At 43.5% G+C, this 26,735-nt stretch overlaps 1 protein-coding gene across 1 annotated transcript; it reads left to right on the top strand.

Moving 5' to 3' along the window:
- The first annotated feature begins 1,470 nt into the window (after nucleotides 1–1,470).
- abcc6a (ATP-binding cassette, sub-family C (CFTR/MRP), member 6a) lies at nucleotides 1,471–26,310 on the top strand. Its single transcript, XM_035177395.1, has 31 exons — nucleotides 1,471–1,919; nucleotides 4,806–4,982; nucleotides 5,138–5,263; nucleotides 10,032–10,169; nucleotides 12,516–12,638; nucleotides 13,749–13,810; nucleotides 13,947–14,078; nucleotides 15,118–15,324; nucleotides 16,530–16,707; nucleotides 16,944–17,105; nucleotides 17,210–17,302; nucleotides 17,871–18,074; nucleotides 18,452–18,598; nucleotides 18,696–18,783; nucleotides 19,351–19,420; nucleotides 19,510–19,636; nucleotides 19,735–19,911; nucleotides 20,018–20,185; nucleotides 20,421–20,607; nucleotides 20,722–20,806; nucleotides 20,900–21,017; nucleotides 21,586–21,793; nucleotides 21,910–22,220; nucleotides 22,521–22,720; nucleotides 22,893–23,019; nucleotides 23,202–23,303; nucleotides 23,408–23,554; nucleotides 23,664–23,822; nucleotides 23,991–24,157; nucleotides 24,318–24,512; nucleotides 24,866–26,310. The coding sequence occupies exons 1-31, from the start codon at nucleotides 1,878–1,880 to the stop codon at nucleotides 24,972–24,974; spliced, it is 4,536 nt and encodes a 1,511-aa protein (XP_035033286.1). The 5' UTR covers nucleotides 1,471–1,877; the 3' UTR covers nucleotides 24,975–26,310.
- The last annotated feature ends 425 nt before the right edge of the window (nucleotides 26,311–26,735 follow it).

Below are 26,735 nucleotides of genomic sequence, written 5' to 3'. Positions count from 1 at the left end.
TAGGGTACAAAGCACTTGTACAAAAAAATGGCAGTTAAAAAGGTTTAGTATAGAAACGGTGTACAAACCGTATAAAACAGATAATGTTGAATTAAAGTGTAAGACTAAGTGATTGAGGGACGGCACGGGAAAATAGTTTCAATCTATTTTTAAAGCAAGGTACGGTTGGGGCAGATTTGATATCCGCTGGGAGTTGTTTCCAGGAGTGGGCAGCAGAATGGCCAAATGCCATTCCCCCTGTTAAGATTTAACAGCATGTTGCACCACTAGTGCCACTCACTATACCTTCATTCACAAGATGGCCCCAGACTTTAAAGCTCATAATTCAACCTGACTCGTTGAGACACAGTTGCGCAGTCATTTTCCACTTACTGTGCAAGTTTCTGCCCAATGAGGTGACTAATTAACAGATCTACTGACTTTTCTTCCTATATCAGCAAGTTGTTTTGCAATACTTGGAAACGCATGTGATGGTTTGTGTCATTGAGGTGACTGTACACTTTCCATTGGACAGAAATAGTCTAATCAGCTGGTGACTCCAGCTTTGCACAGTGCTGATATATATGAAATATGCATCACAACAGTCACTCATACAGAACCCCTTTTTTTAATAATAATAATATAATATGATAACGATACGTCACACAACAGTCACTTGTATGGAGCCCCTTAAGTCCCAGAAGTGATATTTTTTTAATGCACAATATAACGTTTTATCAAGATATCGATATTATAATTTGATCACAACTGTTAAATAACTTGCACACCACATAAACTAGTAAAGACCTGATGAACATAATATATTTATTTATTTCTATAAACTATTTCTTTATGTTTCTATTGTCTTTCTAATTTGGTACATTAAACATGTGTAGATATTTATTCATGATTTAATCAAAGTAAATGAATAAAAGACATTTTAGCATCAAAACTTTGTGACCTTGACCTTTGATGGGTTTGAAAAAATAAATCAATAGTACCCTGCTCCCTACCAACTTGTGTTAAACTCCACAAGTTTAGTCTGAACTGCCACTGATTACAATCCACCCACCTACTGCTTCATAGCTCAGGTGTAATGCTTGTGTCATGGTTTGAAGTTTCATCGAGATCTTAAAACTAAAAACTTAAAACTGGCATTTATCCCAGTGTTTCTCTTCTCAGTTTGAATCCACAAACAGACAGTGTGTGGCTAAACGACTGGTGGTCTGGGATGTGGGGGAAAGGGGGGAAAAGGGGGAAAAGAGGGAATGTAAAAGTAGGTAAGGGGCAATGAGGGAAAGTGGGAGGAGTGTGTCTGGGTGTGCGACTGTCATCCCATTAAGGGGAGTAGCTGTGGTGTTTTGATCGAAATCCAGTAGATGTGGGAGAGAGAGAGAGAGAGAGAGAGAGAGAGAGAGAGAGAGAGAGAGAGAGAGAGAGAGAGAGAGAGAGAGAGAGAGAGGGAGGGAGAGAGAGAGGGAGAAATATTTCCACCCACCCAACAAGGAGACATACTCATAAACAGCAAGCAGACCGAGTGAGAGTCAGAAGGACAGAGGATCTCAGGGCAGCAGCAGTTCAAACAGCGAGGCAGACAGAAACAGAGTTTCATTGAGAGAAGATGGTTTATTAAAGGAGAAGGAAAAGTTTAACAGACACACTCTCGCACACTAATAAACACAGAGCGTGCCACCCAGACAGAGACGCAGCTAATTCCGAGAAATATCAGCATTAGTAAGAGAGGAAAAGTCTAATAGGGACACATATACTGCTCTTTCTCCCCACCATCACACACACTCACACACACTGGTGCTGAGTGTGTGTGCTGCCCAGCGTCAGAAGACGGGTTGTTCAATCCCAGCAAGTGGAACATCTGGGAGGAAGGAGCGGGCGAGTGGATGGATGCCTTCTGCAGACTCAGTGGTCTCGACCCTCTGTGGGTGAGTTTGTGATGCGTTCACTGACCCTGGAATCTCATTTATTTACTGTGTTTGTCTTTTTCTGTCATGAGCAGATCGCGTAAAGCCTTCATCCAGTCCAGTGATAGTGAGTTTAAGTGTATAAAGTTTATATAGAGTGGATTTTTGTTGTTGCTCATGTCACCTAGGCTAAGAGTAATGTTTATAAATGACTAAATGTTTATGTAAATGTTTGACTGTGTCTTTCTGAGGCTGAATCATTCACAATTGTTTCTGGAAATTGAACGTCTTTACACTGATTATTTGCTTGCTTAGTCTTATTAACATGTTTTATTTTGACAATTTATATGATTCGATGAAATATAGTATTAGCGTTAGCCACATTAGCATGCAGGGTCCTTGACCATCAACTAGGCTGATATTTGCATTCAACAGGTTTTTACCATCCTGCTGAGAGTTTAAGTAAACAATAAGATTGCAACTTTTTAACTTGTGTGGGGGTAGATAATGTTTGCTGGCAGCACTCAGCAGCAGCACAGAAAGAAACTCAGCATAGGATATACTGAACTTATCTGTTTGCACCATGTACAAATCGGAGTTCATTAGCAAGCCAATCCAACTGGGAGACTTTGGTCTATGCCTGAGTTGTGTTTACCGTCACTCTGCCCTGTGATTCAGCCCAATGAGATGCTTAACAGTCAGGCTTTGGCACACTGAGCCGAGCTGCTGTAGCTGGACAGGTTTATTAGACTTGTATATCAGCAAACCTCCACATTCTGAATCCCGGCTCGAAAAAAATAGACGAATGGCCGCGATCCAGCTGGTAAATCCAAAATTACAAAATCCCAGCTCGCCCCCTTCACCCCACCGGCTCCTCTCTCCCTCTCTTTCTCATTACAGCTGCGGCTCTGCGTTTGCCTCTGCAAAACAGCCATTGTCGAGAAAGTGAAAGTAAACTGCGAATCATCCTTCTGCCCTGAAAGTTCAAAGTGCAGATGCGATGCTCTTAGCCACAGAACATCCTTTAAACAGCGCCGAGGACTGTTTTAAAAAGATTTCGTTGCCTCTGGTCGGCGCCGAAGCTATCAGTTATTAGCGGCGGTAATCAACCTTTTGCATACTTTAGGTGAGGCACACCTAAAGTCACAGCTGTGGGGTATTGCTGTGGGATTATATGGCTTTAAAACGGAACTCAAGCATGTTCAGTCCAGGAGCTAACAGCACATTTACTTTCTTTCACCTTTAACCAATCCATCCTGTTATTTAAACAAGAGGTCAGGGTCTTGGTGAAAGTGTCAGGAGAGGGACTGATTCTCTCTAAAATCATAGAGTCCTTGGTTCTTACATGACAAATACTATTGGTGCATAATGCTGCTCAGTCCTGTTTTTCTAACAAACAAGGTGGAAGATTTCACTTATTTAGCCTTATTATTAGCACGATTTGCGTTATAGGGGGGTTATTAGGCCGGTATTACAAAGCAGGGGACATTAAGCAGATTCGCCGTACAAGTACAAGTCTCTTTTCTCAACTTTCACATCACAGTGTTTGTCAGGTAAAAATAGACACCTTGCCGTGCCCAAGCTGCTGGCATCTGCTAGTTTACTGCCAGCATTTCAACCCAGGGTGAGAAACAGGGTAAGCACTGAGCAAAATGCACAAGAGAAAAAGCCCAGAGTGTGTTTGACAAGTTGGATCTCTTGCATCAAAGTGCCGTGTTCATCTGCCTGCCACTGACCACAGGAGTCAGAGGGGTCTGTGAAAAACAGCCTCCCACTCACTGCTTCTCAAGAGATTTATCACTTAAACACGTTGCGGTGCATCAGCGTTCACAGAGACCACTCTACTGTGCAGTATGTGCAAAATGGCAAGTTTATTACATAACCATAACCAGCTATGTTATAAGGATTTATGTGGGAATACCTGTGCTTTACTTGTGGTGGAGTTGGGACAAGCTTTCATTTGAAATCAAACGGGTTGGCGACAGTAAGTCCAATGATTCAGACGCCTTGTGGATGGAAGCGCGGCAGCCATTGATGGTAAACCTGTATTAATCACCATTCATGATGAGACACGCTGCCCTGACGTGCAGCAGCATCAGTCAGCGCGAGGTGAACATCTCACCTGCCGCGCTTCACTCGCTGCGTGGATGTTGGCACGGTTGTTGCATAATGATCCTGCAGCTGCCACCAATTGTGGCCTCTCTCTCCCTTATCCAATTTGGGAGTCTACCAGCGGGGCCAGACTGCTCTGCCATACTTGAATCTTTAAACCACTTCCTGTGGCGACTCCGCAGGGCATTCTTGTTAGTGCAGCCAGACACCCTGCCCCTCATTAGACCAGTGAGGTGATAAACAAGACAAGCAACAACAACAAGTCACTTAGCTCCCTGGAATTCTTTTTTAAAACAATAGATGACCTATCCTGGTTCCGCTGCTGCTGCTGCTGCTGCTGTTGTTGCGTAATCTCACACATTTTGGCAGCATTTGCCCAACACACCTCGTATGCGTGGGCTTTTATTGTTATTAGTATAATCCTTGACCTCACTGTTTAATGTGTTGACAGTTTTTATTGTTCTGCTCAAATTAGGAAACAAGTCAGAGACACAGTGAGGAAAACTGATTCTTTTCAGCAGAACGAAGGCTTCTTCCAACTCGCACTCTCTCAGGATTGGGGCCAGATAGATTTTCTGTAAACTTACTGTGGTTTCACTTGCCACTGCCTTGATGGATGAAACTTAGGACGTGCACAAAGTCTCGATTCTCTTGACTCAGCTCTCGCCAGCTGTGTCTTTCATGATGATGAATATAATCTCACAGTTTGACCTCAATTCCAGACTCATGAATACATTCTCTTTATCAGGTTTTTCTTTCTTTTTTTTTACTTTTCTTACATTGTGTCTGTTGTAGGACTGGAATCGAACGTGGTACACGGCCAACCCGGACCTGACTCAGTGTTTCCAGAACACGGTGCTGGTGTGGGTTCCCTGTATCTACCTGTGGTTTCTGGCCCCTTTCTACTGCCTCCACCTCTACTGCCATGACCGTGGACGGATTCAGATGTCCTGCCTCTGCTCCTCTAAGATGGTGAGACTTCACACAGTCTTTGGCCATTCTTCAGTGTGTATTGTCCATTTTTATTCACATAAATGAAAACAGATGTGCAAATGCAGATGCAAATGTGACGGCACGTCCAGTGAGATCCTCCAATCAGATTCTCATTCATTTCCTGTCCTGTTCAGGTGTTGGGCTTCCTGCTGGCCTCCTTCGGCTTCGTGGAGTTCTTCTATATTCTGCTGGAGAGGAGTCAGGAGATCCACCAGCACATGGTCTTCCTGCTGAGCCCCATCATACGCAGCATGACTGTGGTAAATACTGTGGTTCCTTAAACTAGCATTTACCCATACATTTGCATATATCTGCCCAAATTGGATACAGATGACGTTACGTTACATTAAGATAACGTAGGCAGTGGCTTCAATAAGATAATGCAGGCCTAAAATGTATGTGTATAGAGTTAACACTATTAAAGAACAGGAAAACTGCACATTCAAGATACCACTGTAATCAAACTGGGTGTGATATAAAGCCAACTATGTTACAGGGCTTTAACCGTAACTCTCCACTTTGAGCTGTTAAACAAGACTGTGCTTTCATCCTACTCATTGACTATAAGTGATTTATGCAACTGTACAATAGTTTACTTAAATGTATTTAGGGTTCTTGTATGAAAAAGGTCTCAACCATGGCCATTGATTTGCAGCCCAAATTACACATTTCAACATCCCCCCCCCCGCGCGTTGCTCAGGGCAACAAAGACGTGGGCATATTTCCTCGTGAGTTCTGCTTGCTCACATGTCAATGTGCAGACACATGAGAGGATATATAGCGTACGTGCAGTATGTGGGCCAGACATTGAGGCGCAAAGTTGCGTAACAGGGACAGATTTATAGGCAATGTACACATCACAGTAAAACAAAACCTTTCTTAGACCGTTACTCACCAGGGTACAGAATATACAGTATATGTAGTGACATGAATTACTGTTTGATGTGGTTCAGTGTACATATATGCAAAGTCCCAGTGCAATTAAATGTGATTGTTTAGGTGCTTTGTCAGTAAGAGACAATATTTACATAAATCAGGATATTTCAGGCTAAAACTCAGCATGATTTTGTATAATTACCCCACATCACAGATTACAGGCCAGTCAGTCAGCTGGGAGCACTGGCTGTTGCTGCTTGTCCGCTCGAGAGCTTGCGTCAAGTTTGCCCATTAAAGCAGCAGCTGTGTCGCTCAGTGCGCATTGACTAATCATGTGCTTTGAATCAGCTTCATATGAATCTCTTCCAGCCTTTATCTTTAAACAACACAAAACCGCTGAATACAATGGTGACGACTCGCAGTCATAGCGTATGTTTAACCTAATTACACAGAGAGATTCAGCCTTTAAAGGTTCTACAGGTATGCTGTTGGGCCTGACGCCAGTTTCTTCTGTTGAGCGCCATTGTTCTGACCAAAACTGTATTTAAGGTGTTTAATTAAAACACCTTAAATACACCTTAAATATAAAAAGAGAGAAAAGACCAAAAGGGCAAAACACTCATCCAGGTTACTTTGGAATAAGAAGCCGAGGTTTAGACTTAAATAAAATAAACCCAAACTATGAGCAACAGCTCAAATGACTAAAATGCTCCAAATCTGTTCAGAACTAGTACATATTTATTCTGTCTGCTCAGGTCTTTAATTTTTACAATTGTTGTTTGCCTTTTCCCCCTCCTTACATCTTGAATCAAACCAGAATATTCTCCCACCACCTGGATCAGGGTGGTGTGTGAGGTGGGCTACAGATCATTATTTATAGAAGATAAGGACCAGTGTGCAATCAAAGAAATGTTTTCAGCAGCATGTGTTGATGGAAGTGGCCCCGAATGTTTCTCGAAGCATCGACCCCACTCGTTTTTAAATGATGCTTAAATGATGCGTAGGCACAAACAGAAGAAGGGCGCAGCTCACAACATGGGTGGCATGACAAGTTTGAAATGCATGTTTATGCTGCGCAGGAGTGATTTAAGAATTACAATGCAGTTCAGCCCGGATAGGGGGGGTTGCTGGAGTCCAGTGAGTCTGTGAAGCTGACCCACAGAGCTGGAGAGCCTCACTCACAAAGCTCCCTCTCTCTGCAGCCCAGCACAGGTCCTGCACAGTCTCCCTCTCCAAGTCAGACAGCCTGGCCCACCTGTGGTCTTTTCAGACTCCTGAGTAAATACCAGCACTTGTTTGGGTAAAAATACATCTCAGACGCCTTTTGTGTAGACAAATACATTTTTTAAAAAAGTTTATTTTAAGGACGTCATTAATCACTCCCGAGGGCCAGACAACAAACTACCAGCACGTGGCTAATCTTTGAATCTACTGGCCAGATCTATCTTTATTATCAAAGCATATAATTTTCGGGATGTTGATTGTAGCCACCCACCACCAGCCGTTCTCTGGGTGCAGTCCGGGAACACTGTGCTCTTGTTGCTTCGACCAACTTGTTTTGTTGCCCTTCGACTCGGGCTGATGTATGGGAACGATTTCGCCTGAGTCAGGCAGCCCACAGGAGGAATCATGGTCACTAGCGATGAAAGTCATTGAAAGTACACACATGACACTGACTATAATCAGCAATAACATTACGTAAAGCTCCAGTTCCTTCCCCAGCGCTGCACACATTACACCCATGTAATTATAAGGTAGGGTTTTGATTTGGGGCTGAGTGATGGACTTAGTTCCACCCACTGACTCGTTCCAACCGACGGGCTGATGGTTTATATCAAGATGGCAAGTCAGAGCACAGGGCTATAATAGGAGGGGCACTGGAAATGTATGGTTGACCCAGGGTCAGCTATACATTTGCTTTCACTACTTTACATAGAGGTTTGTATTTGGGCTGATGCAGCCTCAACCTCCTCACATCCGGACTCAAAGACCCAGAAGTCTGGAACAGAAAGTTCTTAGTTCCACCCACGGACTTGTACAAACCGACGGGCTGATGGTTTACAGCTATAGGGCACGTCAGAGCATAGGGCTATAATAGGAGAGACGCTGGCAATGTATAGCTGAGGTCCAGGCCCCACCTAAAGAGCTGTTGGTTCATTTAAATATCAAAGCTGCTAGTAAAGCAGTTCTCTGGAGTATTTTGGTGTCTTTGAGCTCTTTGTTTTTGGTTTCCCAGTATGCCACTTTAAGATTTCTGTACCACTGCTCGTTTGAAAAAGAGAAAATCTGCACGCCCAAAGAGCCACCATCTTAAATACCCACAATCGATTTTGAACAAACATCGTGATGTTTCAGCAATACAGAATATATACATTAGATCACATTAGATATCATAATAAATAGAAAAATAGTATGCAAGATATAAAATATAAACTCACATATACAATTCATGTCACATCGATAGCTGATATTACATTACAGGTTAAAGGCGTCTCTGTCTGGTTACATGTTAAAGTCAGAGTAACACCACAGATCAAAATTCAGGTGGATGTGTAGACAAATATCTAGAGAAAACAAGAGAGAACATACAGGACTCATGATAGATGAAGTAAAGTCACAACAATGGTGTAATATCAGACCTTAATCAGTCTTCATTTAGACCTTTTGGGGCTAGAGTGCCCATTGTGTGTATCCCAAAAAGTTAATGTCCCACTGCTGTCTTTGATCTGCAGCCCCAGCACCACTACCTGCCCGCCACCAAACAGTACAGTTAGAGACAAGCTGCTGAACACAGTAGAGCTGAAGAGTCAGGTATTTAGTTAGGAGGTGTTGGGGACCGAAGCAGAGCAAAAAGAAGAATGAATATCAGACTTGATTCATTGTTCAGACACAAACAATTCATATAAATACAAATCTTGCTTTATATCTGCTGCATGAATAACAAGCACCTTTTTACCATCACATTCAACATAACAACTTTGTGGTGATAATATATGAAAGTACTTGCTAATAGAGTAATTTTAGGATGTTTCACCCTTAAAACATAGAAAATTCCTAAACAATCACGTGCTTGCCGTCTGCATGTTCTGCCTCGTGTGCCTTTGGCTCCAACATCCCAGAGACGTTCGAGTGGACTGGGGACTCTAAATTCCCCATATGTATGACTGCAGAGTGGCCTACTATCTACATTCATCCTTCGATGCACTGCCAAGAAGTATGAGGGAAATGTGAATGAACAAAAAAATGAAATCGTCACAACACTGAGTAAACAGGAACCCTGGATGTTGTTTATATCAACCAGAGAGATTGCCAGCCTCTTGTACACATCTCCACCTACTGTGTATCAGCTTGTTGACTGGAAAGACTTATATAATTACCAGACCGCTGTAGTTTATATCAGGACGATGCTGTGCCTCATCCCATAGTAACCAATATGTTTCTTATTATTATGCCTAAACCAGCAATCTCGCCACTGGGTGATGAGCTAGTATGACAAAGTGACGTCTCACTTGGCCGACCACTTAAAGAGGAACCAATTACAGAGGTTCAATAACAGACGCAGGATTTCTATGACAACAGACAGATAACTGGAACCACTGAATGAGGGAAAAAAACACTATATACGCTCTATCTTCTTTGTTAACTGAAATAGTAACATTGAGCAATATGTTTAGGGTACGCAGCACACTATACATGTGCATTTCTTTATAGGCGGAAGTCTGCCAAGTCACATCTGTCCCTGCGGCCAGGGGAATCCCAGAAACCCAAGTGCTTTCTTAAAACCACCATCGCCTACATTAGATCAGCATAAATCTGACTCCATCCTCTCTGCTCTGTTGAAAACATTGGCAGCTAATACAGGGGAGCTAGTGCTTCATCTCCTGGGGCATCATTTCCCTGGAGTTACTTCATGTTTTGAAAGAATTCTTCACAAAAGAAAAAGAAAAAAAAAAAATTTGGTGTGAATTTACTTCAGGACTTTTACTACTTGGAAATCATGTTTTTTTTTTTCCTGTCCTTGTTTTTGTCAGTGGAGTATTGGCGCTCTGCTCTCTGGCTCCGAGACAGATTTATTTCCTCTCTTGTGAAATAAGAACCACTCATGTCAATTCTCTAATTCAGTCCTTTCTGTCTTTCTGTGTCTCTGTCTAGATTCTGGCCTTATGCATCATCCAGTTGGAAAGAATACGAGGCTGTCGCTCCTCGGTGTTCCTCTTCCTGTTCTGGGTCTTGGCTGTCGTCTGCTCCCTGGTGCCTCTCCGAGCGAAGATCCAGCTGGCCATGGACGAGGTATATAATTAGCCTATTATTAAGATGTAATATTAACACTGTGCTGTATGATTTAACATGAATAGAATCTGCAATATAATAACGCATGCTGCTGTATATTACAGCCCCACAAAAGTACCCTCTATATCGTAAATCAGGTATAAGTGGCAGCCAAAGTGTGTTTTTCAGTTTTGAACCCGTTGAACCTGCAGTGTCAAAACGGTGTGCAGGGATATCTAATCAGGTCTACTTCTACCCATAGTCTAGACACAAGACTCCAGGCGCAAAACTGGAGATATCCCTGTGTCAGCAAAGCATTTCTTTTTCATCCCCCAATTTGAACCAGGGTAACCTAAAGTTAACCAAGTGCTGGAGGATGACACTGCCAATTCTGGTCAAGCCTGTGTGTGTTTAAGTTTCCCTTTTCTTCCTGTGTCTCCTGTCAGACACTGCAATCATTGTTGCATGGGATAAGTTTCTATTTATGCGCACACAGGGCCGTGGGGCAGTCGCATTTGCATTTCTATAAAAAGACACAAACACACACACATCCATATTTCTGTTTTATCGTCCTCGGTGTGACATTCCCACACTGCTTGGGGGAGAGTAATGATGGCCCTGGGATAACTGCTGGTGAGACACGGCTGCCCAGGGTCAGACCAGAAGAACGTCAGCGCTGTGTTTATGGGCCTACACTGCTGTAAACACAGCCAGATGGAAATCTATGCATCCACACATAATGCCCTTTGGAATGTAGACATAGATGTAAAACCACACGTGCACATCCCCCATAACACACGTGACAACATTTGTATTTCTCCTCCGTATTGAATATTAACGTCTCGATCCAAATCATTCATTCATTTTACTTTTCAGCTCACAATACCATCCAGCCACCTCTTCTCCTCACGGGCAATAATAATGTATTTCATGCAACGTCATGTGTCAGACTATTGTTAGGCAGGTGCATCAATGTAGCGGGGATTTTTTTTCACCTTCTCCTACAGATTAAAGATATAATGTGTCGAGTAATGAACTTTACATGTGCTGGATAGTGGATTTTGTTACGGTTGTACAGACTAGATGTTAGCTGATACAACCTGCTTGTGTTACCTTATATATTTTGTGTACAGTGATGAAAGTGTTACCGATCTTCTCATCTAACTTCCAAATTCCCCCAAAATGTTTTTTCTAACTCTTGTCAGAGTTTAGAAACCAAAGTAAAATTTTAAGCCCCCATTTTACTCTTTCCTCACTTATCCCAACCAGTTTCAGATTTTATAAAATAGCACAACACTTTTTGTCAGTAGTTTTTATATATTTGAACATATACATATTGTAAATATGCATTTGCTTAACAATAGGTGCTGTAATGTTGTAATACAAATGATGCAGCACATGTCAGCAGTTCTCTGTGTGTGATTCACGTTGCTGTGTTGACGGCTCGAGTTGACAGAGTTCATATTTGTGGACCCTTGGCCATTCTTGGTCACTTGACCTACATTTTTCCCTACCACTCTCCAACCATCCTGGCCCTTTTTTTTCCAGCGTGTGGCCGGATCCATTTGTACCCTTCATATCTCCTTTCTGAGCACAGCACCACACTTTTCAGAGAAACTCATTTTACTGTTTACCATGGCTCTGCTTTCCATGGGTACCCATACGGCTGCACAACAGGCTGGCTGTGGCAGGGGTGTTGACCCAGTAGTAAACAATGACTCTGCCAGAGCCCGCAGTTTCTGTACGTCAAGAATAACACAGCAGCTCGACATTTCACAAAAGTCACATAGTGGTTAATATCACAGCTGTTGCCTTGATTGAAAGTAAGAGTGCTGGTTTGTAAAACCACAATCTCCCTATTTACAGATACGTCCGCTTAGCGTGACTGAGAGGCAGCTTTAACTATCGCTTCATTTATATAAAGTAAGCCATTAAAGACTTTGGGTTTTCACTCTGATTTAGATTAAACGTCCAAAATACCATTTATTGTGTCTGTGATCTCGGTGTATAAACTCTATCCTGTGCTGTACAATGCACAAGCATGGGAAAAAACATAAAGTGGAACTAATGGCGTTGTGGATCTGCACCCGAAGCCACAGGATGCTGTGTGATTTGTTAATTATTGTTGAAAGACATAAAAGGACATTTTGATCCAGTTGAAAACCTTATGCCTGGATGTAAGTTCAATGTTATTTTTTCTTTGGCATTTGCTTGGCCATGAGGCCAATTAATATTGGCCTTGGTTTTTCATAAAAAACACATTTACGAAACTAGTCTGGCATAGTTTAAAGCAAATAAACTCAAATAACTCTTTTTTCAGACTCTACTGCAGCCTTCTTATTCTGTGTTTTCTTACTTATTCCACAGGGCATTGCCTCAGACATTGTACGATACCTCGCCTTCTTCTCCTACTTCACAATCCAGCTGGCCCAGCTCTTCCTGTGCTGTTTTGCTGACCAGCCTCCAGTGGGAAAAACAGTCTTGGAAAAGGTAGGCAGAGGAGAATGTGTCCCACTTCCGTCAAAAACGTCCATTTACAAGGGATGGAAAAATGCCTGAGCAACTGTCTTGTGGTTTCAGCTTTGTTTTTGTGAGGACACTTTTCCCTTTTGGAGGAAATGATGATGAGTAATTCACCTCCCTCCCTCCTTTCTCTCTCACTTCACCACTTTAGCTTCCTGTGCGAGGACTGTGGATGCAGGGTGTGAATGTGTCTTTGACATTGCTCTCCTGCATACCATCAACACAACTCACTCACTTCCGCATCGGATAACATCATGACTGCTGCTTATGTCAGCCCTTATTTAATACAGATCCCATCAAACACAAGCCTGACAAGAACCCTACAACCTCAAAATATCTAGGTACTGTTGCAGAGCAGCTGACAGGTGGATGACATTTTTTTCTCTAATCAATCAAATAGACGTGCGGTGTATTGTTTCCCCGGTAATAAACAAAATAGCTGGAAAAGTCCCTTACAAACTCTTGGCGGGCGGCGGGGAGGCTGTGGGTGCAGAAGCCACAGTCTGGCGTGATGGACACACCCATTGGTCGCTCCTCGCTGCGTGCTCCTCTTCTTCCTCCACCTCCTCTCTGCCCCATGCTCTGGTTAGAGTTACTCACAGGAAGAGGGGAAGTGAGGGGATGAAGGGCAAGAGTGCTCATATTAAAGAGAGCAAACACCACGTGCGGGGGTGGCAGGGTGGAGGAACGGCATAAAGTACGCGTGAGAGCACAAACTTTCTGTGTATCTGGCGTGTGTGCGTCTGTCTCTCTGTCCACCCGTTGGAGAGTTTGTGATGACACATTTCCGCTGCCGTCTGCACCAGACCTCAAAACGTCATCTTTGCCCGGTGCTAACACTGAGCTCTATTTATTCTGTCGTGTGGGAGTTCGTGGCCTCTTCTCCCCACAATGGACCACCTGATTGTACAGCGTTGTTTGTGCATATCAGCATTCTCAATCTTGACCCCTTCACAAGTGCAGCATTCAACCACGAACCGACGGCCTCGCTGAAGCTTGTGTGTTTCTTGAAAGCCTCTGAGTGTCATGAGATTTACTACGAAAACAACAGTGAGTCTGGTCTTTAATCTGTTGCAGAATCCCTGTCCCGTGAAAGATGCTTCTTTCCTGTCAAAGATCCTCTTCTGGTGGTTCACTGGGTAAGGTGGTTCTTCAGAACCCTCTCATTTTTAGGCCCTCGGCTGACTCATTACTGTGACAGTTTGTGCTTGTTTACAATAAAATGCGTGTTTGTTTGACGATTGAGCGTGAATCATCGCTGTGCTCCCTCTGCAGGCTTGTTGTGAAGGGCTATCGCAACCCACTGGCAGCAGAGGACCTGTGGACCCTGAGGCAGGAAGACACTTCAAACAAGATCATGTCCGAGCTCCATCAGGACTGGGCAGCGGAATGTGCCAAACTTCAAAAGTGAGAATTGAACAGATAATTGATGTCTGGTGGTTTCAAAGTGAATCCCAGCATTTAAGTGTTGATCAAAGTTGAAAGAGCAGAGGTCGAGACATCCAGACCTTTTGTCCCCGGTGCAGATCAAGTTCCAAAAGATCCTACATTTCCACAGTGCAAACAGTAGCATTTAATTGCATCATCCCTGTGTGATTAACACACTCTTACAACACAGACTTTCTCTTGTGAAATTTTAGACTCCAAAGTGTAGAGATTACGCTGAAGACATCAAAACCCCATTGATTTTCTCAGACTTTAAAAAGCCTCTTCCAGAAGTTATAACATAACTGTGTCCTTGTGAGGAACAAACTGACCTTTAATTTATTGAATCCCCCCGTGATAGGCTTCCTAATCTTCTATGTGTATTAGCCTAGAGTTATAACATGAATGTGTGGCAGAGGACCAAACTTCACAGGGAAACGACATGCGCAGGGCGTGCACACGTTGTCCTCCATGTTTCCTCTGGCTCGTATGTCCTGCTGTTTTGACACGAGCTTGTTAACCACTACACAGCTCTCACTATTGTCATGGTTTAACAGCCAAAGCATCAATTCCATTTTATTGCGACGCGGTCACACGTTTACATGGTGTTAGTTGAATTAATGACCCAAGCAGAGCATGACTTAGCCATGATTGCGGTAGATTGAATTTGGTACGTCTCATTACCAGAGGCACTCGAGGCCAGAAAATGGGTCCAGAGGAGTCGCTTGAGGACACATTGGACCCTAATGTCAAGACAAGAGCCCTGTGTCATTTTCAAAGCTTGTTAACATGAGCCAGTTCTTTGAAGATCTGCCTTTAAGTTATTATGTCATTAAATTATGTCTTTTACTGCTGCTGGCAGATTCTTCAGTCCATCAGTGATGGCACTAATAAAACCCTTTCTTTTTTTTTACAAAATGTGTTTTACATTAAAGACTTGAAAGGCCCCAGAAGCATGTCGGGGCATCTCTGACACAGAAGTCTTGTCTCTAACTACTTGTGCGTTTTCTCCCACTGGCAGGCAGGAGAAGGCTTTGGCGTCGGGTGTGGCGCTGGGGGGCAGACTGCCAGACCAGGCTCAGCTCCTCAGGAAGCTGCAGAAGGAGCAGAGCTCCGGCTTCTTCCTGCTCAGGACGCTGGCCCGCAAGTTTGGTCCATACTTCCTGACCGGTACCCTGTGCATCATATGCCACGATGCCTTCATGTTCGCCATCCCACAGGTGCTCAGGTGAGACATGAAGTGGGAGCGCGCTCTCTGTGTCTTAGCTTAGCTGCACCTCAACCCAGTTCCATAAGGTTCAGGCCCCCAAAAATGTCTCTTACTGAATTTTTGGGTCATAGATATTGTTGGGATTAGCACAAAGACAGAAATCAGGCAGTTGATTATTAGACAATTTTAAGAAAACTGCTCAAAAGTATAGCAAGTAACCGTGTCATTATATTTGGAAAGAAATGTTGCAGTGTTTTTCACATATAACTTTTTCAGTGCTCCACAAACCAAATGGCATTGCATACTCTGTATTAAGGAAGTTGCAGCCAGTATTCCAAACCTCAGCTCCTGGATGCACAGCACTCCAGGCTAGAGTATAAAAAGGATTTTATAGTGGGGGTTTTTTTTAGGTGAAACTGTCCAATTCAATTTATATGATATTTGATAATTTATAGAAACATGGGTTTTGAAGATTGTGGGGGGGAAACCCCAAGATACCACAGTCTAGATAGATAAATAGACATGGTTGCAGAAGAAACTCCAGATATGTCACCTTCATTGTTCTATTTAAAACAATTTGTTATACCGACAGCCAAACAACAACAGAGGCTGGCAGCAGTGAAAACAGGTCACGGCTGACCCGCCACCCTCCACACCGTCCCTCTGGCCAGACTGGAATGTTGTTGTTGATACACAGCACAGAATCAGTGGAAGTGTTAATTATGGTCATGGAGCTGTGAGCAAGAAAAGTAGACGAGACCGCAGCCCTCTGTGCTCCAGTACGGAGGACAGGCGGAGAGCGAAAGGAGGCTCTAAATGGCAGCAAAGCAATTGGACCACAATAAGGGAGCCGCTGGCCAAGTGTGAGGGCAGCACGGCCACAGGCTGAGCACTGTTGTGCAACCCGAGCTTGCTTTGTGCAGACCAGTCAGCCAGCAGCCACAGCAGCGCTCAAGGCCGTTGGTTTAAGACACACAATGAAAGTCAAATAATAACCAGATTGAATGAAAAAAACACAGCAAAAAACTGTGTTGACAGGGTAAAAGCCCGCCTGCATCTGATTTGATTGGTATCATTCGCTGCTTTCCAGGGAAAATCACATAAGGTTTTGATAAAGTAAAGGCAGTGACTCAAAAGTGCACTAAAGGGTCAAACCAAAATGTTGTAAAAACATATTCACGCTTCTGATAAACCTGTTTCCATCTGCTTCTCCTCTACCTCAGTCTTCTTCTGGATTTCATGAGAGACGAAGACGCCCCGCTGTGGAAAGGCTACTTCTATGCCACCCTGATGTTCCTGCTCTCCTGCCTCCAGTCGCTCTTCAACCATCAGTACATGTACGCCTGCTTCACAGTGGGAATGAGGGTGAAGACAGCTGTTATGGGCTTGGTCTACAGGAAGGTGGGTAGATCTGCGTCCACAAGACATGTAACCTCGAGATGTGACATAAATTATGTCTCAATTGGCAAAAACAAAAAGCCTGCTTTGCTTCCAGACTGGAAACTGTACGCAGAGTGTAATTAAGTGCTCTTCACCTAAGATGTATGATCGTCGGAAACCTTTATGAGGGTGTCAAATTATATTGTACACAATGCACTGAGGGCTAAACGTCTTTGTCTCTTTTGTTGTCACTCCAGTCTCTGGTGATAAACAGCGCTGCCAGGAGGACGTGCACCGTGGGCGAGATTGTAAATCTGGTTTCTGCAGACACTCAGAAGCTCATGGACTTTGTGGTGTACTTCAATGCTGTCTGGCTGGCTCCTATTGAGATTGCTCTTTGTCTCTTCTTCCTCTGGCAGGTATGTCCAAGTGTAGTATCTTCACAATGCCTCCCATTCATGCACAGATGCGTGCATTTTACTCAGAAGCCCTTTGACGCGCTTTTATCCCTTCTTTTATTCAGCATCTGGGCCCGTCGGCTTTGGCAGGAATTGCCACTGTCATCCTAATTTTTCCACTCAACGGATTCATTGCAAAGAAAAGGAGCAAGCTGCAGGTAAAAGCTGTTACTGGAATCCTTTGCTCCTTCGCTCCAGTGAGGCTGACATCTGGCATGTTGGGTCAGGGAAGCCACAGCTGGTTTAGATAGTGGCTGAAGGGCAGTGTGGGTGTTTGGCCTGGATGGTACATTCTCCCTTGTCCTTTTGATGTCTGCCCCATATAACACGTTTGAAAAACAATGACAGGAAAGGGTGGGCAGTAGGAAGACATAATTTTTCATTTCTTTGGCAAAACAACAGACGGTTCTGTAAATTTGGATGCCAATTTAATCGAACGTTGGCTTCAACGGAGTGACCACATTCCTGGCCCTTTGTTGTTTCCTTGTCATAAAAAATCACTAGAATGTAACAGGCAGTAAATTCTTGCTGAATTAAACAACTTCTGTGATGTTCAGGAAACTGTAGCTGTAACAAGGGCAGACCAACCCATGTTCACAAATGTATGGATTTGCTTTCGTCTTAATTGGTAATTGGTAACTGTAACCCAGTTTCAGCTTAAGATATTTTATTTCAATCATAAAATGTAAAAAGAAAATTGAAAAACACATTCTTTGTGGTCAACAGGAGATCCAGATGAAGTTCATGGACGGCCGCATCAGACTGATGAACGAGATCCTGAATGGAATAAAGATCTTGAAGTTTTACGCCTGGGAGAAGGCCTTCCTGGAGCAGGTGTTGGGCTACAGAGAGAAGGAGCTGGAGGCTCTGAAGAAGTCTCAGATCCTTTATTCCATCTCCATTGCTTCCTTCAACTCCTCCTCTTTCCTGGTAAGAGCAGGAAACTGAAAGAACCCCTGATAAAGAAACTAATTCCAAAGTTGACAGAGGTATACATAGAGAGAGATACCTTCGTTGCACAAAAAGAGAAAAACCAGTTGTTCATTGATTGTACTAACATGTGTGTTTACCCAAAGCCTGATATAGCTCTGTCCTTTGCACTGCTCTAGTTCCAAAGTCCGTCTTTGTTTGTCTTACTTGTTTCTTTGTTAAGTACTTTGTAACATTGTTAAGCGACGTACTGGCCTATATAAATAAAGTTTTCATTATTATTATTATTATTATTATTATTATTATTATTATTATTATTATTATTATACGCATTCTGTCTGTAAATCTAACTTTGAGCATCTTTTCTTTCTTCTCAGATCGCCTTCTCCATGTTTGGAGTCTACGTGACGCTGGACGAAAGAAACGTCCTCGATGCACAGAAGGTCTTTGTCTCGATGGCGCTGATCAACATCCTGAAGACGCCGCTCAGTCAGCTGCCATTTGCAATAAGCACAAGCATGCAGGTGGGTAATATTTCACATAAATTCTACTGACTGCTCTGAGATATTTTCTCCTGTTGCAGCAAACAGGTCAGTTAACTAACCACTGACTCTGTTTCAGGCTGTGGTTTCACTCAGACGTTTGGGAAAGTACCTGTGCGCAGAAGAACTGAAAGTGGACAATGTCTCAAAGGATCCATTGAGTTGTGGTAGGAGCCCCACCCGTGCATAAACTATTACACTGCATGAATAAACTAATATACTGCACTGTTTCGTGTCACCAATTTCCATAATTTGGTTCCTATACTGTCTGAAATCATGGGCTGTCATAATCGATACAAGCAGCCCGCAAGATTTTGCTGTTTACATCTGTGGAGCACCACAGCCTTGTATTGCTCATGTGCACTGTCACTTCCTGGGTCTCGGCCTGACTGGTAGACACGTTAATTATAGGATGTTCCCATTTAGCGGGTGATCGTAAATCAGAGCATGAATTCAGACGTATGATTTATAGAGAAATAAAAAACATATTGCGCTCTGTGTCTGTAATCTGTCAACACTTCCTAAAACAGCTCGTGAAAAAGCAACAGCTCTGTAATTTGGATGATTAAGCAAATTCTCTTGTAATTATGCCCAGACTGCTCTCTGACAAGTCACTTCAAGGGAGGAATTTTATTTTGAAGGTTTGTTTGTCGCTCAGGTTGAAAGAACCTGTTCTTCCTTTAGTGTTTATTGCAGGCTGTATTGAGTTCACTCAGTGTTTCTTTCTCGTTCAGAGGGGGAAGACGTGGTGATCAACAACGGCACTTTCAGCTGGTCTGCAGAGGGCCCTCCGTGTCTGAAAAGGTAAGAGCTGTGAAAAAGAACAAAAAAAAAGAACCTAAATCAATAAAATTAAGAGACACTTACTGAATAATTCCCGTCCTTGTTGACAGGATCGACATCCACGTGCCACGAGGTTCCCTTGTTGCTGTAGTGGGACATGTGGGCAGTGGAAAGTCGTCTTTGTTGTCCGCCATGCTCGGAGAAACAGAGAAAAGAAGCGGTCAGGTCGTTGTCAAGGTGATGAGCTCATGTCCCATGTGCAAGATCTATTCGTAGTTTGCGGGTTACATTTTAATAAATATTGACAGTCTCTCTTTGGACGTCTGTCTCCACAGGGCTCCGTGGCTTATGTGCCACAGCAGGCGTGGATCCAGAACGCCACGGTCCACGACAACATCCTTTTTGGACGTGAGAAGCTGAAAACATGGTACCACCGTGTGCTGGAAGCCTGTGCTCTGCTGCCAGATCTGGACATTCTTCCTGCTGGAGATTCTACAGAAATCGGAGAGAAGGTATGCAAATGTTTTTCTCTTTTAAAATAAACAATAAAAAAATATTTCTCGTCTTGAAAATCATCTGAGTTATGTCTGAAATTTTCTCCTAATCTTGGTCATGCAGGGACTGAACCTCTCGGGTGGGCAGAAGCAGAGGGTGAGCCTGGCCAGGGCTGTCTACAGGAAGGCGGACGTGTACCTGCTGGATGATCCGCTGTCTGCTGTGGATGCGCACGTGGGTCAGCACATCTTCGACAAAGTCATTGGACCCAAAGGAGTGCTCAGAGACAAGGTAATGCATGTAACAAAAGCTGCACAGTGCAATTAACCCTCTACAATTCAGCTGCAAAGAGCCAAAACATGGTTTTATGACACCTAAACCACATACAAGCACAAGTCCAGTGCTATTGTTATCATCACACGGAAGCCACCACTTTGCTGACACTTTAGTTTTTTATGAAAGCTTAAATTTAGTGTTGGATTGTGCTTACATCCTATATTTCTGACCTGTGCGGCTTGCTGTGCAGACCCGCATCCTGGTGACCCATGGGATGAGCTTCCTGCCGCAGGCCGACCTCCTTCTCGTCATGGTAGATGGAGAAATCACAGAGAGCGGCTCCTACCAGGAGCTCCTGAGCCGCCACGGTGCATTTGCTGACTTCATCCACACCTTTGCCAACACCACAGAGCGAAAAGAGAGCGCCATACAGAGAGGTGAGGAGGCCTTTCAGCACAAAATTCAAAAGACACTGTCATGTTCATTGCACTATCATTCATTTTATATAAAAGAGTACTTACATGTGCATTGAACATGTCCTTTTCCTGTAGCCGGTTCCAGGAGGTCCAACGCTCGCCTCAGCATGGTCGACTTCATGCCGTTCTCCAGAGACCTGTCCCAGGAGCAGCTCATCGGGTACTTAACAAACGCATAAAGTGTCACAAAGCTGTGTGGCAACCCTAGCATCTTTTTTATCACGCTGACTTTTGGCTTCTCCACATTCTCCAGGGGTGACACCACTAATACCAACCTGCAGAATATGGAGCCCGTGTCTGAAACGGACCAGGAACAGATACCAGAGGACTTGGGCAAGTTGACCGTGGTTGACAAGGCCCACACTGGAAGGGTGAGTCTCACAATAGCTTCTCCCCATAAAGATGCTGTAACCAATATTCTTATATTAATAATTAGATCAAATGACTCCTTGTATGTGCAAGGCGTTGTTTCTGAGAATTATCATCCAACTTTGCAGTTCCCCTCAGATCTTTACTGATTTACAGCTGCCCTAGCATTGTTGTTTGGGTTTTTTAAGCCACAACTTATATATTTTAGTTTACTCTCACGGTTATTCAAAACATGTTGTTTTAGGCTGCAGCAAGTAGCTGTTTTCAGTAAAAAAACAAAAAAACACTGAACACTTCCTCGTCATCACATAACAAACACATTTAGCAAATAGCTGGTGGACATAGTTTAGCTTTAAGCAACTAAAGAGATAGATTTTCCTCAGAAGTAAAGGGAACAAAATAGAGCTAAAATGAGAAGGAATATTAGACTTCCTTTCATCTGGTGACCAGAAATGCAACACCAAATATAAGTCATTCAGTCGTTACAGATTTGATATTGACACACAGACAAACAAAAGGTTCCTTTAATTCCTTGAGACTGACAAGTATTTTTGTGTTTTTCTGCAAAAGGTGAGGTTGGACATGTACAAGAAGTACTTCAAGTCAATCAGCTTGGCCATCATCATTCCCATCGTCTTCCTGTACGCCTTCCAGCAGGGCGCCTCGCTGGCGTACAGCTACTGGCTCAGCATGTGGGCCGACGACCCCATCGTTAACGGCACTCAGCTCGATACAGACCTGAAACTGACTGTGTTTGGGGCTCTGGGCTTTGTACAAGGTCAGTTAGTCAATGTCGTGAGTCCTCAAGGACAAACACTCCAAATGTTTGAACAGGTCACATTGGTTTATAATGTCTGGCTCTGGTTTGATCGAACGTCTCTCCGCTTTGTTCAGGTATCGCTATCTTTGGTACAACCGTTGCCATCTCAATCTGCGGCATCATCGCCTCTCGCCACTTGCACATGGACCTGCTGATCAACGTGCTGCGCTCACCCATGTCTTTCTTTGAGTGCACGCCCAGCGGCAACCTACTCAACCGTTTTGCCAAAGACATTGACGCCATTGACTGCATGGTGCCCGACGGCTTGAAAATGATGCTGAGCTACGTCTTTAAACTCATGGAGGTCTGCATCATCGTGCTGATCGCCATGCCTTTCGCAGCTGTGATCATCCTGCCGCTCGCCTTCCTCTACACCTTCGTCCAGGTACATTTCCCCCCCCTGACGTTTAAACTCCCCGCCAATGACTTTGATCCTTACTTTTTCTTTGAGAGCATTATTTTAAACATGGACCACCAAGAGCTGGGTCCCATTACTGTGTGTTATTGGAACGCTCGGAGTTCCAAAACCAACCCTTCTGATTTTGCCTTTCACATGTATTTTGTTCCCCCACCTGCTGACATAGATGTTACATGCATTCACTATGAATTATGGGAAAGCCCTCAGCGCTCCCCCTCGGTTTCACTCATTAAAGCTGGTGTTTTACTTTTCCACTGTGGGCTACAGAGCTTCTACGTCGCCACATCCTGTCAGCTGCGCCGGCTGGAAGCCGTGAGCCGCTCGCCAATTTACACCCACTTCAATGAGACGGTGCAGGGCGCTGGCGTCATCCGGGCCTTTGGGGAGCAGTCCAGGTTCATTCTACAGGCCAACCACAGGGTCGACTTCAATCAGACCTCCTACTTCCCCCGATTTGTGGCCACCCGGTGAGATGATTCGTGATTATGAATTATGAAGTCTTTCGATTTAATTCTTACATTCATTTGTTCAGTTAACAGAAAAGCATGGTAATGGTTCAACAAACTGCCTCTGGCTTTAATAATCAGGAGATATTTTGGAACTTGTCAGCCCACAACTAAATCATTGTTACATCCACAGGTGGCTGGCAGTCAACCTGGAGTTTGTGGGTAATGGCGTGGTCTTAGCTGCTGCCATTCTCTCTGTGATGGGAAAAAACACACTGAGCCCGGGCATCGTTGGTTTGGCTGTGTCACACTCCCTCCAGGTAAGTGGCTCTACCTAGGTGCTCACACACACACACACACACACACACACACACACACACACACACACTCACACACTGCAGTTCTGGAGGTGTCCAGCGTATTAACAACCCTCCAGTGGCATGTTGCATGTGGCAATGAATATAAGAAATTGAAGTAAACCGTGCTGTCTTGGATACTGCAGGTGACTGGACTCCTGAGCTGGATTGTGAGATCCTGGACCGATGTGGAAAACAACATCGTTTCTGTGGAGAGAGTCAGCGAGTACGCAGAAACTGCTAAAGAGGTACACAGACATAGAATCATTACCTAGCACACAAAAGAATCCAACAATGTACAGGAGAGGGTCTTCTCTGTTCTGAACTCACCCTTTGTTATGGTCTCATTTAGGCCAGTTGGAGTATAGAGGGCAGCTCCTTGCCCCAGGCCTGGCCCCAGACCGGCACCATAGAGTTTCAGGACTACGGGCTGCAGTACCGTAAAGGCCTTGAGTTGGCTCTGAAAGGCATTACCTTGCATATTCATGAAAGAGAGAAGGTGAGTCATTTAATGTGATACAAAACACACAAAATTTACTTAATCCTGGATCACTCAAATTGCAGCGTAATGTCATACTTAAATTCTAACTAAGAACCTCTTCTCACAGGTTGGAATTGTGGGTCGAACGGGTGCCGGGAAGTCCTCACTTGCCCTGGGAATCTTCAGGATCTTAGAGGCGGCGAAGGGAAAGATCTTCATTGATGGCATCAACATCGAAGAAATCGGACTCCATGACCTTAGATCCCGCATTACTATCATTCCTCAGGTATGACAGTAGAAATAACAAAAACTTAGTCCTGGCTTTCATCATATAAACTGTTTGCAATAGCTTCAATCTGTATCCACTCCGAAATAATCCGTTCCAAATTGTAATAATCCTGTTAGCGATCCGAACAGCTCAGTGCTGGATAACAGCTGCTCTCCTCTCTCCCAGGACCCCGTGCTGTTCTCAGGCTCCCTCCGGATGAACCTTGACCCCTTTGACACCTACACTGATGAAGAGATATGGAGTTCATTGGAGCTTGCTCACCTCAAAAACTTTATCTCCAATCTGCCTGACAAACTCAACCACGAATGCTCCGAGGGAGGAGAAAACCTCAGGTACGACACGTTGCAGTGCAGATACACAACCAGCTATTTGTTTTGCCAAGTCAGTCATTGTTCAATTATTCTAAAGAGATCTACACTAAGTTCCAGGATCAGTCCCCGTCTAATATGTGATTCCACTCGTCCCTCTCCAACTCTCCTTTTGTCTGTGTAGTCTGGGTCAGCGCCAGCTCGTGTGCCTGGCCAGAGCCTTGCTGAGGAAAACCAAGATCCTGGTGTTGGATGAGGCGACAGCTGCTGTGGACCTGGAGACAGACACACTCATCCAGTCCACAATCCGCACACAGTTTGAAGACTGCACTGTCCTGACCATCGCTCACCGCCTGAACACCATCATGGACTACACAAGGTACGTTTTAATCCAAGACAATTATGCATCAAGTCAAAGGTAAAATGGTCAACTGGTCAGTGACAAGACATTTATCAAGTAGAATATCTAAAGTTTAATGACTACCGATTCTCAAATGTAAGTTTGCTGATTTTGTCTGTTTCCTGTCACTGTAACCTGAACACTTACCCATAGATAGACATTAGTATGGATTCTGAAAAACATGTACTGGGGATTTATCTTAAATTTGACACTTCACAAACAAAACAGTAGATACAAATATTATTATTGTCCAAACAAATTAACATTTAGTTCCAACAATTAAACGATCAATAATTTCAAAACGTCTGTATCCTTTTTTTGCTGCTCCACAGAGTGATCGTAATGGACAGAGGCCACATTTCCGAGATGGACACTCCAGCCAACCTCATTGCACAGCGGGGACAGTTTTACCGAATGTGCCGGGAGGCCGGGCTGGTCTAGGTCTCTGCTGGAGCCTCGTTCCTTGGAGCTGGTGATGTGGCGTGCTGATGTGGCACCTTACTCCTGTGGCTCTCCAACACATGTTAAATCGGGCCATTCCCAGATTTATGGCAGCTCAGAACGCCTCTCCACGAGGGCATTGTGTACGAATCCCAAGAGCAGCTGCTGACGCAGTCCCTACAGAATTTGTTTGTTTTTTTAGCACACACACTCAGACATGCTGTTGTAAGTCAGGAAAAGACATTTGTTAACTTCAGATGATGAACATTCAAAAGAAGGCTACAGTCGATTGTTGAGAGTCTCCAAACTATAAATATTGTATATAGAGTAGTGGAGTCAGTTTATTCCATGAAATGTTTAAGGCAAAGGCTGGATTGAAAGAGTACCACAAATCTTAAGGATTTTCATTTTTTTTTTAATGGAGGCTATATTATTTTTATAGTTTTTGTAACTGTTTATAAAGCACATGGCATATTTTTGATGTTCTCTCAGGCTTAAATGTTGACGTTTACTCATACTTTTTTAGCCTTGTATACCAAGAAAGAGGCAATTTTTGTTATTGTTATTAGATGGAAACCTATTCTGCCATCTTGTCCCAGAAACTGGGAGAGGAAACACTCTGACACACTAACCTTCAAAAGGTTCAGCCTGGCGAATGCGAGGGGAAGTGAGTTTTCGCAGCCTTCGGGATCCGAGCTCGAAGACGCCAATTGGGAGTTTTTATATGTCAGAGAAAAAGAGGACAACACTGAATTGAGCCAAAGCATTAGCAACAGTCCAACTATGTTGTGGCTGTTGTTTATTTCTGTCAAAGTAAACATATAAAAAGGTCAATAGAGACCTTGCTGGTCAGACTTAACCTGACGCCGGTAGTGAAAAACCACCATGAATGAAGAGAATGCCTCTTCAAAACAATGGTGATGAATCTTTGTGTGATTATCTCTCTGCCTCCACCGCACAAATTCAGGCTGTACACACATACACATGTGCACAGAGTATAAAAAAACATCACTATGGTTTCATTGGTGCTGACATGTCAGACTGTATATAGTCCACGTTGACCTTTAGTCTCGATTCGAGGAAAGAACCCTATGAACTTTTCAAAGAGAAGAGGCATTTGCTGTTTTTGTCTTACTGGTTTAGACAATATATTCTAAGAGAAAGCCTATAGTTTATTTATGTCAAACGACAAAATGTAGTTCCTTCAAATTCTGAGGATTTTTTTATATTTATACTTTTTATAGCAAGCTTGTTAATTTTTCATTGACTATTTTACTGTAAATGTACTGTCTTGTTCCATACATCATGCTGGATGAATAAAATGTATTTGAATCCATGCGTGAATTTGTGTCTTTTTAAGGGAGTTTGGCACAAAATGCATAAGAATACATACTTTAACTCAGCCCTTGAACTACTCAAGGGCAATTCTTGGGCACAAGAAAAACATTGATGACATCGGTGCTGGATTGGTTGCTTCTTTGTTTTTCGTGTCATGCGCACAGAAGTGCCCAACACTCATGGGTTAATAAGACACCAAAGCTAAAGTTGCAGTGATCCATCAACATTATCTTCCATTTCAGCACAACATGTTGACTATATTTCCAAGCTTTGCAAATAAAAACTGCTTCCACAAACCTTCCTTCTAGAGATGTAACACATAAACAATGATCTATATTACAATGATCCAGTGGAGTAAATATTGTGTCATTAAGCTGGTGAAAGATGCAACAGACTGAAGTGAGGCCTGTTTCTATGGGTGCT

This window comes from Hippoglossus stenolepis, chromosome 2 (genome assembly GCF_022539355.2).
Source record: "Hippoglossus stenolepis isolate QCI-W04-F060 chromosome 2, HSTE1.2, whole genome shotgun sequence".
NCBI lineage: Eukaryota > Metazoa > Chordata > Actinopteri > Pleuronectiformes > Pleuronectidae > Hippoglossus > Hippoglossus stenolepis.
The sequence above is the reverse complement of the archived record's forward strand: the minus strand, read 5'-3'. Positions and strand labels throughout refer to the sequence as shown.